The sequence below is a fragment of the Thermobia domestica genome, chromosome 13 (genome assembly GCF_964235325.1).
Source record: "Thermobia domestica chromosome 13, izTheDome1.hap1.1, whole genome shotgun sequence".
Taxonomy (NCBI): Eukaryota; Metazoa; Arthropoda; class Insecta; order Zygentoma; family Lepismatidae; genus Thermobia; species Thermobia domestica.
Genome location: NC_137466.1, coordinates 201,691,602 through 201,706,414, shown reverse-complemented (window position 1 = coordinate 201,706,414; position 14,813 = coordinate 201,691,602). Strand labels below are relative to the sequence as shown.

General features: G+C 37.6%; 1 protein-coding gene across 1 annotated transcript in view; it reads left to right on the top strand.

The window, feature by feature from the left end:
- The window catches only part of LOC145668954 (adenylate cyclase type 5), a gene marked incomplete in the record, with an annotated part of 459,372 nt that overhangs the window by 356,406 nt on the left and 88,153 nt on the right, over window positions 1–14,813 (top strand). The window contains 3 exon segments of the mRNA XM_081737245.1: window positions 64–136; window positions 3,977–4,135; window positions 11,440–11,584. Coding sequence (XP_081593371.1) covers window positions 64–136; window positions 3,977–4,135; window positions 11,440–11,584 — 377 coding nt within the window.

Below are 14,813 nucleotides of genomic sequence, written 5' to 3'. Positions count from 1 at the left end.
TAGCATCTGGAGCACCACTGCCTACGGATCAAGCCTCCTTGAGATTGCTACAATGTGTCTCGCGACTCCCGGAGCCTCGCCCTGATCACGCCCACTGCTGCGTCGAGATGGGACTTGATATGATCGACGCTATTGCGTATGTATGCGTCGCCCAGATTCTCTTCTATTCTATATTTAGAATTCAATATTTTTTTCTTCCATCAGCACACTTTTTTTTTTCTATTTATATGTCTGTAAAATTCATTCGGTTTGTTAGTACTTTTTTACTTTAATTGCTAAACACCTATTAGCATTTTTCTTTTTTCTTATTTTTGTTCGTACAACGCAAATAGTTTCTCTATTTTCTCTCAGTGGCGGATCTAACCCGGAGCCAGGGGAGACTAGACCCCCAGTTCTTTTGATTGACAAAAATAGGTGAAGATATTATTTATATATTTTCGAAAGTTTATAATAAGAGTTGCATTTTATTCTTTATGGGACACTTCTGGGATAACATTAATAGCCATAAGTTGTGTATTGTGTAATTATTTACTTCGACAACTTCTAACTTGAATGTTAATTACATTTTTTTTTTGCCATACACAGCGCAATTCGTACCTGCCAATGTCTACAACTTATTAATTGCTAATTTGTATTTCATGTCGAAGTGTAACTGGTAAAAGGAATGATTCATATCTTGTTCCTAGTTCCTGTTAACGAAGTGCGTTAATTGATTTCAAATGAAAATGATTTGCGTGAACTCATCATTATATATATCTATCATAGTCTGAGTTCTGGCTGCCCTCCACCCTGCATTTTTTACCTTCTAGGTCCGCCACTGGTGAGTTTCTTTTTTAGAGATGGCTTAAGCCCATGCAAAGTTTCAACAGTTAAAAAAAATTACTAATAAAGTGTTTCGTATGAAGCGTTGTAGTCTATTGTAAAATTAAATTTTCCTAATCTTAACAACAAATGTTTTAAATCTGCGTTTTATTTTGCAAACTAATCATTATTTCTACAGAAAGAGAAAAAAGTTTGTCTCGAATGACAATGTTAAAGGTATTATAGCTCAATCATGGCCACTTAGTCAGCGTACGCACTTTAGACGCGGGAGACCCAGGTTCGATTCCTAATGGGGGCTTATGTGGTCTGGATCCCACGTTGAGCTGTAGATCCACGTCTTATGTATCCTCAGTGCTGAGAGGGACCTTAAATTCTAATCCAGCGAACAAACCAATCGAAAGTGAAAGTAGATCTATTCGATTTTACTTTACTGAATTACTATATGTTAAGGGTCGTAAGGAATTTGATTTTACTATACACAGTATATCGTAACACTATAATAGACCGAAAATATATTTGACCCAACTTTGCAAGGCAGAGTTAGCACTTGTGATAAGTCTCCGAATTGGTCTGCAAGACTATATCTGACATATTCCAAGTATCGAAGTTCTCGATTTTTAAATGTATTTCAAACCTGCAGCAACTCTAGTATACCATATTATAATATCCCACGTGATATTGTATATAAACAATACGTTACACTTGTGTTTACGAACACCACCTCATGGTTTTACGTCAGGATACACGCACCACGTGGATTTACTAACACCAGCAGACGACGGATCTGTGGCTCCTCCTACGAAGCACATGATGACATGGGAGCAGCAGCGCCGCCGCCACCAGAACGCCTATATAGTGGGACGCAGCCGGCATTTCTGCACCAGTTCACTGGTGTCCCTCCTACTGTTTGCCACAGAACATTAGCAGTAACCTAACCCGAAGTCTCAAGTCTGCCACGGGACTCTTGGCTATTCCTTTATTCCTGGCTTAGCCTGCTACGGGACTCTGTTGGGAATCGTTAGCCTGCTTCGGGTCTCTGTGACTACTAACTTCTTCACTACTTGCCACGAGATTCCTTCGCCACTCTGCTTAGCCTGCCACGGGGTTCTGTGGAGATCCTGTCCTCAGCCTCACGGTCAAGAACTACCTAATTTCTGACATAATAATCTAGAATAAAATAACTTTGAAGTGTTTCTGTAAATACTGTTATTTAGTGAATTTTGTAATAAAAGCCGGTAGTGGGAGTCGATTCCGGACACTCATTTTATTACCTTGCTCTATCTACAACCTACATGGAACAGCGTTTTACGCTATAAATGATATTCAAGGCTTAAATGTAATAATCATATTTAAAAGAATGCACTCCAAGCCTAAATCACTATTTAATCATAATGCAGACTTTACGTCAGCTTAAAACATCAAACTAACCCTGGATTTTCACAACATCGTTATAGCTGATCCAGAGGTACATTCATTCTACTTTTATCTTACATTTTTCTAGATACGTACGCTGGCTATAACAGGGCCAACAAGAGATGGTCTTTGACGTTTCTTACTACATGTGGACGGACAATGCAGCCCCTACTTTAGTACCAACCACGGTCACTCTGTCTTACACCATTAATTGAATTGCCATTATAGATGCACCGAAAAAAAACTTTGACACGTGAGTAGTGGTAACAGCTCTGCGAGCTGTCAGAGACCTTCTCTTGCTGACTCCACTATAGTGGTAGGAGTGATCCGATGTAAGGTGATGGGAAACAGGAATGACGGTCAAACCTGATATAAATTTATCCTTGTTTCCTATTGAGTAAATAAAAAAATTCAATGTTAGCCATGTTTGTTTCAAAATTCACCAACTAATACTAAGCAAACCTTGACATTCTTTGAATGAACGCTCTATTGCAAGCGTAAACCAGAGACCTCACACCAGAACACACTACCACTGAGCCACATCACCATAAGAAAATATCCATGTTGTACATATCACTATGAAATCAAGGAAAAGCACCATGTAACATTAACCTCATGTTAAGATTCCGAAAGCTTGCTACCTTGTCATCTCATTATGTTCTACAGCAATGACGATAGTAATGAAGCACTGTAAAATATCCTAGATGCTAAGTTTCTAGGATAGCAACATTAAAAAATGATTTCCAACTGACTTTGTTGCTGAATTCTCTATGTCTGTGTGTCTATCTGTCTGTCATTTGCGACTCTTCCAATTTTGAGCCCTCCATTCGATAGAGCATCAAAAAATATCTGAAAGGAGTGATGGAACTTTTCGCGTCACTCTTACCGTTCCCGAGATATTGGCCAAAAAATGGCCGATTTCCGGAGATTTAAGGACCCATATCTCGGAAACCATAAGTGACAGAGAGATGATATTGATCTTGGTCAATACCTAACAGAATAGTGAATATTTTGGTACCAAATAGTAAGCGGTGTTCACTGTCCAACTGGCGACTGGTTTGGCCACTGTCCAGTTGCCCAGTAGCCACCAGTTAACATCGGTACCAAAACGTTTACCATCCTCTTAGATAATGATTAACACCAATATCATCTCTCTATGGCTTACGTTTCCTAGATATTGACCAAAAAAATAGCTCCGATCTCTGGAGATTTAAGGAACCGTATCTCGGAAACCGTAAGTCATAGAGAGATCATATTGGTGTTGATCAGTACCTAAAAGTATGGTGAACATTTTGGTAGCAAATAGTAATCGGTGGCCACCGTCCTCAGATATTGGGCAAAAAAGTTCGGAAGATTTGAGGAGCCGCAGGTCATAGAGAGATGATATTTTGCGATTTTTTTTCCGACAAACAGAAGAAGGTGATAAAAAGATTTACTTTTCCATTTAAGAACATTCACAGTCATCCTTCCCGCTCCATCTCTCCATTCTTTTTAAGTTCGTTCTGGCAATGTTCTTGGAGCATTCACTGCTGTTTTTTCTATATCATTTTTCTTAACGAGTCATTAAAAATGTATTTGAAATTATGGTAATTTTAACAGTCATTCACAAAACCTGGTAATAATCTATCATTTATGACGTTATTTTTATCACATGGTTATATGCTTTCTTTCTCTCTCTCTCTCTCTCTCTCTCTCTCTCTATCGAAGGACAGCTATTTTCATTTTGTGCTTTTTGTCGTAGGCTTGTTCGAGAGGTAATGGGAGTGAACGTCAACATGCGGGTAGGCATCCACACAGGAAGAGTCCATTGTGGAGTTTTAGGATTACGTAAATGGCAGTTTGATGTTTGGTCGAATGACGTCACGCTGGCCAATTACATGGAAAGTGGAGGGATACCAGGGTAAGTAATAACTCTTTCGGTAGTTACTAAGATTATATTAGCAGTTTTTTGCCCACTTTTATCTATTAAATAAAGTTGTAGTATTTCTTTTCTTTGTCATCAAATATATAGGTAGGTCTAATTTTATATACAGGGTGTTCCTCTTAAAGGTAGCCCCACAGATTGTTGTATAAAGACGGTAAATGGGGAGCAATTGAAACCAAATTTGTATATGACATACCTATATCACAGAGAAATGAAATGAAATTACAAGAAATGCTGGAAACGTTCTCTCTCCTTTTCTAAACACTTTTGAACTCAACATTGCAGCTTTCACTAATCTTTGTATGCAACAAGAGGATAGAGGGTAGGGAGGTGCTAGAGGGTGTGATGGCAGGAAAGAGGGGGAGAGGGCGAAGGAGACTACAATTAATGGACGATATCGAAACAGAAAAGTCGTACGTAAAGACGAAGAGGTCAGCGGAAGACAATGAAGCATGGAAGCTTCTCAGTTGCACAAGTGACCTGCCAACAAGGTCAGAATACTTATCATCAGTGGCGTATTTACGAGGTGGGCTTCCGGGCTTAAGCACTTCCTCCCCGAAACAAAATCGTAAATACGTCACTGCCTATCATGATTTATGCAGCACTTAGACAGTGGATGTCGACCATACCAAAGTGTTCCAGAAACATTCTCCGACTTGCCTTAAGGGAACCACTAATCCAATATAGTTCTATAATAAACACGGATTCTTCAAATATATGATGCATCTTCACTACGATGTGAAAACAAGCAAACTGCCCACTCCTCATGCCTTTTGTCGCACTTCGCTGAAATGACGAGCGCGACAACCACAACGACTCGTGCACAGAGAGAAATCCGTTCTCCGGACAGCAGTATATTGTACAAATATACAGTATCCTCTTGATTACTATAGAAATCAGTACGGAGCATACGTTATCCGTATGCTACATAGGCACTGCCCTTAGATGTTACATCATGCCGTTGCAGGATGTCTGACATCTAACAGTTTCCCGTATATCACATGCATATACTTATGTTACCTTCGTCAGCTATATGTTATATACGTCCATTTGTATGTGAGATCCTGATCGCCTACATTGTTTCATACGGAAAGTACGCATAGATGAAACATTTATACAGAAAGTATTATAAAACCTGCGTTTTCAGTTATGCGTCTGCTGTACGTTAAGTCCAAATACTACAGGAATTACACATATAACCTATCTTTTTAAGTACGCCACCTACAATTTTTCTTCTCAGTGTGGAACTTATCTATTCCCACATTTGCTCAATAGCTACAGTGTTACCTTCTCACCTTTCTTATGTAATACAGTACATTCTGTTAAAAATTTCATTGTAACTGGTTAAATATTTATGCAGTGATGTGATTTTTTTCGGGACTACATTCGAAATAAAATGAAATGAAATCTTTGAGTATTACGTCCCGCGGGTATACCGGGTAGGCTAAAGGAGACGTTGATGATAAGAAACGAATGAAACGGTGGAATGAGGAAAGTGGAAGGAAACAGGAGAACCCAGAGGAAACCCACGCACATGGTGCTTGTTCACCACAAAATTCATTTGGCGCAAACTGCAATCGAACCAGGGGCCCCACGCACAAGATGTCAATGCTCTACCAGTGAGCCACCGTGGTCCCACTGGGTTACATTCGAGTGGCAGATCCGAGAGAGAGAGAGAGAGAGAAATTTAAAAGTCGGGATACGCTGTTATAAGTTTAGAAATTGGTGCAGGGATTGAGATAGAATCTACACTATTTCTATCGACGGTAGGACTCTACCTAAAAATAGGGTTATAAGATATATCATTGGAGGCTAGAAAGTCACCAAAATATACATCCAATATTTGTTTGTACAGCTGTGGTCACAAAAAGTGGGGCTGCTTTCCAGAGACTAAGTCCGAAAAATATGACTCTTGATTCTTACGAATTCCCTTCAGGTCTGACTGTTTTTGTTTCCTTCATTTTTACCACAGTCAAGCATGGAAATTGAACGATAATATTGTAGTATGCATATGATAATTTCGTTCTAGATAAATAAAATAGTTAATTTCGTTGTAGATAATAAAAAATTGGTTTGTTTATTTTCAATTTTTGCAAGATATTTACTTTCACCGCCATTACGACATTTCATTTCGGCAACCGTCATTTATTCAGAGTTATTCAAAGTTTTCTCATCCCTAGCTCCGCTCCTTATAGTCCATAGCAGTTTAAATTTTGATCAACTACTCTTTCATTTCCTTTTATGATTAATCGGATGCCGTATATTTACATCGGACTTGAATGACAACTATATGGACTTTTACTTCTATAACGATAAATCGATTGCAAAGAGCCACTTCTTGCTATTAACTTATCATTTTTGCTCTATGTAGAAAAATTTTGAAGTTGAAATGAACTTCTATCATTTTCGGTTTTAGTGAAGAGTTAAGGATGGAGATGAAATGTATTCTAAGGACACAGAATTGAAGGATATCAATTCTCGTTATCTAATATCATTTTTTTGATCCACATTAAAACCGGAAATGATCGGTTTCTACCACTTCCGGTTTGAACATCACGTCTATCGTCGAACTTGGTTCCTACCTTTTGACACTGTACAATCTGGTCAAAATTTATGGTGATGCATCACAATGTTCTTGAGATTTTTTTTTTTTTTTTTTTTGGGTCTTCCGGGCGAACGAACACACAGACAGGCGTGATATAAGTGATTTTTTAAACTCATGGATTTCCTTTGGGTCTAGAATTTCTAACTCAAGTCCGATTTTCATGCAGTTTGTGGCAAATGATTAATGCAGGGTGGAAGATTTATGGGACTATGTTTACTAGTTTAAATTCATGAGGCACAATATCAGCCACGCCTCAAGAAAAACACCAAATATTCGCCTGTGTACCTTACAATTGGAATGTGGATTTGGATTTTTTAAGCGAAATTAGAGAATACAAATTAAGCGACAGTGGTGACACCTATAAATTACATGGTGAAAAACTATAGCCGGTTTCTTGCGAAACGACGGAGAGATTTCTTGGGCGACCTAAGAAGTCGATAACTGACATCTCCCACAACACCCTGGGAGACCCGGGTTTGATCCCCGGCGGGAGCTCATGTGGTTCGAATTCCACGTTAATCAGTAGGTCCACGTCTCATATAGCCTCGCTGCTGAACGGGACGTTAAACTCAAAATCAACTCAATTCCACAACACCCGCCTGCAGGGTCCGATGTTTCCCTAGCGATCCTGTTTCTTCCAAATTATTCACTAACGACCTTGTTCCTCTCTGGGGCAGAACGTGAAGCGAAGTTGTTTCTAAATGCCCTTTGCGTAGCAACAACAGATTCCGTTCTCCAAAAACTTTTAATGATAAATCCATGTTGCTCTAAAGAGTACACTATTCTTACTGTGTCCTGATCATACTCACACAGTAGCACTGAAATGTACAGTACAATTCCCATTGCAAAAGCCCAGTTTCCTGTTTCTTATTAACCTTTCGACGTTGCCATCTAACGAATAAAACTGAAATCTCCACACCGCACCGCACCTCATTCCAATTGTAAGGTGCGCTGGCCAATATGTTTTTCTTGAGGCGTGGCCGATATAACCCCAAGTGAATTTAAAGCCCAGTAAATATAGTCCCATAAATCTCCCATTTTTCCTTGATCATTTGCCACAAACCACATGAAAATCAAACTTCAGTTAGAAATCCTAGACCCAAATGAGATCCGTAATTTAAAAAAAAATCACCCTGTATAAAGAAATTTGTTAAAATAATGCAACATGAACGAAGAGAATGTTTCTAACTTATAAAAAGATTTTAACAATAGAATGAAGTAGAATTAGATTAGAATGCAAGAAGAAAGTGTTTTGTTAATATTTTTTTTCCATCTTTCATTGTTCTCGAGATAAAAGATGTTATCGAAAGGAGCAAGCTTCAGAAATGTTCTTACTATCTTAATTCCCTGCAGCCTCTTTTCTGTGAAAACAAAAGCCCTTGTTACTGAACAAATTGTGTAGTAGTCTATCTTTTCTTCTCTCTTATCCTTCGTATTTACACAATTATTACTGGTATATTCATTGCGTGTTTGTATTATTAAAACGGGTAATCCTTTTGGGAAAATGTATATAATAGCAGTTGAAAATATCTGCACGCGATAATTTTACGCTATAGACTTCTCGGTTTTGCTATCACTCAATTAAATAGCTGTTAATTAATTACGTATATAAATACACAAAAGGGAATAGCATGATGCATACATGTAATTAATTTCAGAGATTTATTTGTCGGGAGGATGAGTCAGGAAAATTTCACCTATCAGTACACTGGTTTCTCTCTCTATTGAGTAATTCTTCCCTTTCTAGGCAGTTGAAATATTTCCACCAAGGGCGTAGAGTGGTTTACTACTTAGGAGTAGCAGTTATTTTTTTTATTACCACATTCTGAGTAAAATTAAGATTGTTTCATTCAATTATTTGAGCCCTAAGCTAAATCCTACTAATATATATTCTATATTCAAAGCTATTTGCTCTATAAATTACACGTAAATGTCAATAATTACAAGATACATTTTATTTAACATCAGACCACAGGCAGATGTACAAGGTAAAAACTGGCGGGGGTGAGGACAACCAGATCCCAGACTATGATAGGTGTATCATGAGTTTACTATACATTTTCAAAAATATATAAATAATAGCTTAAATTATTTTTGTCATTCAAAAACTGGGGGTCCCGGCAGCATGCTAGATTCACCACTACTTCACACTATATAATCCAATATAAACAATGAGTGATTATTATAACATTCAGATACGAGACATGCACTTTAATATAATACTTTCTGCCTAATCAACAAACAGCCTACAATCCAATCAAGCAAGTGTTCTAACCTGTCGAAACATATTACAACTGCAAACGGCTGTATAAGTGACCACGGAGAATTCTATGGATTAAAATTGCCCTGTGTAGAGTATTGTGCTGTATGGGTCAGAAATATGGACATTACGCAAAAGAGATTAAAAACAAATGTAAGCTTTCGGATGTGGATGTGGAGGAGAATGAACAAAAAAAATAGCTGGGTCGAGTGGAAAACGAATGAGAGGGAGTTAGAAATGGTGGGGGTGAAAAGAACATTTTTAGATATTATTAAGAAGAGGAACTGGTTGGAACATTATCTAAGGAAGAACTGTATCATGAGGAACGTGCTAAAGAGTATGGTGGCAGGAAAGAGAGGGAGGGAACGAAGGAGACTACTGTCAAAACAGAGAAATCGTACCGAGAGGTTAGCGGAAAATCGTGAAGCATGGAACCTTCTCACTGTGAGTTGCAGCAAGTGACCTGCTATCAATGGCAGAATACCTATGATGATGATGATGATGACCTAATGACCTTATGTCGTGTATCAAAATGTTATATATATTCAAATTGCGTAAATAGTAGAGCAAAATGTAAAAAGAATATTCATAGAATAGTGGAAAATTTCAGAAAACATTTCGAAGAGTGTGGAGTGAAACTAAACTTAAAAATACGAAATTATAGTGATTGAAACGAAGGGAACTGAGTCAAATGTCGAAATTAGAGGGAATACAGCAAAACACATGTCTTGTTTTGAGTACTGTACGAAGTAACATTTGTAGTAAAAACTGGAAATGGAATAAAAATTCAAACAAGTAAAGAAATATCAAATTAAGCATTTAAAGAGAAAACAAAGGACACTTTGTGGGTAACATTGCAAAAAAGAAACTCTAAAAACGTTTTGTTTGAAGTATTATATGAAGTAGAAACATGAAACGACTGGAAGCGTTCAAAGAAGTGAGATAATTAGATGTATAAAAGGAAAATCAAACGAGAAAGTGTTAGCAAAAATTATGAAAAGAATAGCACCACTAGAAATAAAGAAAAAGATGAAACGAAAATGGTTAGGTCATTAGGAAAAAATTGTGTTATTAAGAAACGTGATTTAAGATATGGTAGAAGATAAGAATAAATGTTGGAAGAGAGAAGAATAGTATGAGAGATAGTTAAAAGGATAAAAAGAAAGTGATGCGGACATTATTATACAAGAAATACGATATTGGTGATGGGATAGAAGGTGAGAATAAGAGTAGGAGGAGACGTAAACAATACCCGAGATAGTTAGAAAGAAGAAAAGAAACTGACAAAGGCACTATTAGAGAAGAAAATCATAATAATGATATGATAGGAAACATAGTAGAAAGTAAGAGTAAGTGTTGTAAAAGAGAAGAACAATACTGGAGATAGTTATAAAGAGGAAAAGAAACTAGTTAGGATATTATTTGGGAAGAAATTATGTTATTAGGAATGTGATATAAGGCATGGTAGAAGGTAAGAGTTAGTGTTGTAGGGGAGTAGAATGCTGCAGATAGCTAGAAAGATGAAAAGAAACTTGTTAGGACATCATTTGAGAAGAAATTGTGTTATTTACGATGTAATAGAGGGCGTGGTAGAAGGTAAGAAGAAATGCATGAGGAGAGAAAAACAATGCTAGAGATAGTTAGAAAGAGGAAAAGAAATTTGTTAGGACATTATTTGGAAATGAATTGTGTTATTAAGGATGTGATAGAAAGGTATGGTAAAAGGTAATAGTAAATGCTGAAGGAGAGAAGAACAATGCTGAAGATAACTAGAAAGAGGAAAAAACTTGTTCGGACATTATTTGAGAAGAAATTGTACTATTAAGGATGCGATAGAAGGTATGGTAGAAAGTAAGAGTAAATGTTGGAGAAGAGAAGAACATTGCTGGAGATAGTTAGAAAGAGGAAAAAACTAGTTAGGACATTATTTGGGAATAAGTTATGTTATTAGAGATGTGATAGAAGATATGGTAGAAGGTAAGAGTAAGTGTTGGAGGAGAAAAAAATCCTGGAGATAGGTAGAAAGAGGAAATTAAACTTGTTAGACATTATTTGAGAAGAAATTGTATTATTAAAGATGTGATAGAAGGTATGGTAGATGGTAAGAGTAAGAAATGGAGAAGAAAAATAAAATGTACTACACTTACTGGAAGACATTAAAGATGGTAATTCTCACATAAAAACTAAAATTAAAGAAAAACAGGAAGAGTATAGTGCATAGTAGTTTATAAGTTGGAACAAGTAACCTAACAGGGAAGGTGAGATATTGTAAATATAATCTTGCGTCAGCTGGCAATAAATTAAAAGCTACCAAACATTCAATTTGAATGGTTTTGGTTAGATGTAATTATTGAATTTAATATAAATAATTTAGATTGGATTTACTGTATTGTACATCCTTGTTTATCTTTCCAGACGTGTTCATATTACAAAGGAGACCCTTCGTTACTTGAATGGGGATTATGAAGTTGAACCTGGCAATGGAGGAGAGAGGAACTCCTACCTTAGGGACCACAATATTGAAACTTATCTCATCGTACCAGGAAACACATGCCGAAATGTAAGTTATAGCTGTTTGAAATATAGTTATAATGTTATATGTATCACTCCTTCTCTCATAGCATGAGATCTCCGTAAGCATTTGACCTAGAAACTTGAAATTTTCTTCGTAAGTTCTACTTAGAATTAAGCTGTGAATAACTAAGAATTTTAGTGAGATTAGAATTCTAAAACGATGGAAAAAAAAAAGTGGGTTAATTTTGTCATATTTCATTAAATCTCCAACTTCGTTGGACTAGGCAATGAGAATTTTTAACAAATGTTCTACTTAGGCCTTAGATATGAATAGGTGAGATGGATGGACCCAAAAATAGAGAGAATTTCCTGGTAAAAAGCATGGACTTTATTTTTATTTTTTAAATACAACTTTTGTTTTAAGATACAATTTTAATCACCCTCAAAACACTCTCCATTAGAACAAATGCACTTGTCCAAACGTTCATTCCATTGTTGTAAGCATCTTTGCAAATTCGGCCTCTGACTCCTGCTAGTGCCGTCGTGACTTCGAAGACATCGGCAAAAAGATTGCCTTTCAAGTCCCTTTTCATTCGACGGAACAGAAGGAAGGTCCACAGGAGTCAAATCTGGCGAATACGGTACGTGCATCGCCTGTGACTGCGTCCCTCATTGCACGACAGGCTCCCATGCGACGAGCCCTTTGCTCTTCGGTAAGAAGTCTGGGCACAAACTTGAGCAGCCACTCGTCATATTCTCCAATCTTCGTATAAAATGCGCTGAATGGAGCTCCAGGATTACGCAAAGAAATCTTCGAGTTGATCGATTGTTCGGCGTCGATCTTTCCTGATAAAACCGCGGATTTTGACGATGTCATCCTCGGTTCGTGCACTTGAAGGACGACCGGAACGGGGCTGATCTTCAATGCAGATTTCTTCCCTTTTAAACGAAGCAAACCATCCGTCGTTTGCATCATCACAATAGTTTCTGTGGCGGTCTTGCCGAATAAAAAACGAAACTTCACATCCGCACATTGTTCGTGAGAATATCCTTTTTTTCTTTTCGTGTCACGAGCGCACTACAGATACAAACACAGAACTGCCAGATAAACCACACGCGTCGTTGTCGGTTGATGCCATTTGGCACACTGACGCAGGAGCAGTGTGACCACCCAGCAAAAATATTTCGTACTGACCTATGCAGAGAAAAAATACTAGATCTGGGGAAAAAGTACTAAATTTTTATCTGCTCTCGTTTATGACCCTATTTATGACACTTTACGATATGAACATCTTATTAGAAGGTTTCCGGCAGCTTCCCCTTCCCTGTGGGTGGGGGAGTGACACCCACATTCTTGAAAGAACCTTCAACTTATTTTTTTTTTACAGTCAAAATTCGATACAACCCTTGCAAAACACTTACACCTCCCAATTTTGACTTTACACACCCAAACTAAAACTCCTGGGGGAATCTCTGCTTAATTGTTGTATTAGAACTCACTGTGAAACCGCTAAAGTAACACAAGTATGACAAATATAGAGGATGTCGGCAGAAAAACTAGAAATATCGTTAAATCAGCTTATTGAGAAAATCGAGTTTTAATTCCTTAATAGGCTACTGTTTAAACGGATCACCAAATATGTAATATTGTTTACTGTGGTCATTTATTACTTTTAAAATTCCGTTCCTTGACACTTTTGTACTTCCTATTTTCCCCAATAGAATGAACTATAAGTTACAGCACAAAATCAATAGAAATGGATCTGATTCCAACCAATACCATTAACATTGAAATTTTCGTACATTGTCAAATGTTCATGAGATTCCTTTTTCTCTCCCAAATGTATTTATGAGAAAAGCAAAGGAGGAGAAAAGTACTAGATTTGTTGGTGAACGTACTAGAACACTAAAATACAGTGTGTTTGAAAAAGAACTCTCTAGTTTTAATGTGTCCTAGAATCTGTACAAAGTGACATACAATATTCTAGTTTGTGGTGTTTGATTCATCAACTTTCCAAGTTTGCCTCCCCTGCAGTTGGCAGATCTGTTTGATATTGAGACGGCACCAGTGCTGCTTTTTTTTTCTGTTTCCTCAGTTTAGTCCAGGCAGTCGTGCAATGCAGAGCAACTCAGCAACAATGTGTACTCCTCAATAGAAAGCACAGTGTGTTATTTGGCTTGTGAAAACTGAGTCAATTATAACAGTGCAACGTAATTTTAGACATCAGTATGGTGTTGAACCACCTACAACAAAAACTATCCGTCATTGGCTAAAGTCTTTCAAGGAAACCGGTAGTGTTTTAAAACCAAAATCACCAGGTAGCCCGAGAACTTCTGAAAATGTTGTTGAACAGATCCGTGTTTCTTGTGTTCGGAGCCCGAAGAAGTCATTGGCCAGACGTAGTCTACAATTAGAAGTGCCTAAAGGTACTGTGTGTGATGTGCGTAAAAGACTTAAGTTGCGCGCCTGCAAATTGCAACTGTTATATGAAATTAAACCTACTGATAAAATCGAAAGGTATGAGTTTGCTGCTGACTTTCTACACAGAATTGATAATGATGTCATTTAAAAAAAAAAAAAGATTCTCTTTTCTGATGAGGCTACATTTCATGTTACTGGAACAGTCAATCGTCATAACTGCAGAATTTGGAGGGCAGAGCATCCACATGAAGTTATTCAGCATCAACGTGACTCTCCCAAACTTAATGTCTGGCGCGGTTTGATGGAAGATCGTGTGATTGGTCCTTTCATTTTTGTAGAAAAAACAATAAAAGGGGAAGTTTACTATGACATGCTGACAGAGTACGTCTTTCCCCAAATGGACGATATTGAGGCGGAAAAGGGGCTTGTTTTTTTCCAACAAGATGACGCCCCACCTCATTACAGTAACCATGTGCGTGCGGCTCTTGACACTTTCTTTCCAAGAAGGTGGATAGGCAGTGCTGGCCCAATACCTTGGCCACCACGAAGCCCAGACTTAACCCCACTAGACTTTTTCTTTTGGAGCCACATAAAAAATGTTGTGTACAGTGAAAAGATCAGAGACATCAATCATTTACGGGAAACAATCATCGCGGCGGCGGTTGGAACAGTTACACCTGAAATGGTGATATGTGACGAGAAGTGGAATATCGTCTCCACGTGGGTAGGGCCACAAATGGAGCCCACATTGAAGTCTACCAATATTAAACAAAACTTGAAGGAATTCTCTTTCATGATATGTACGCATTGATGTAAGTTTTCATTCATTTCCGAATTAAATTTATACTTAAAA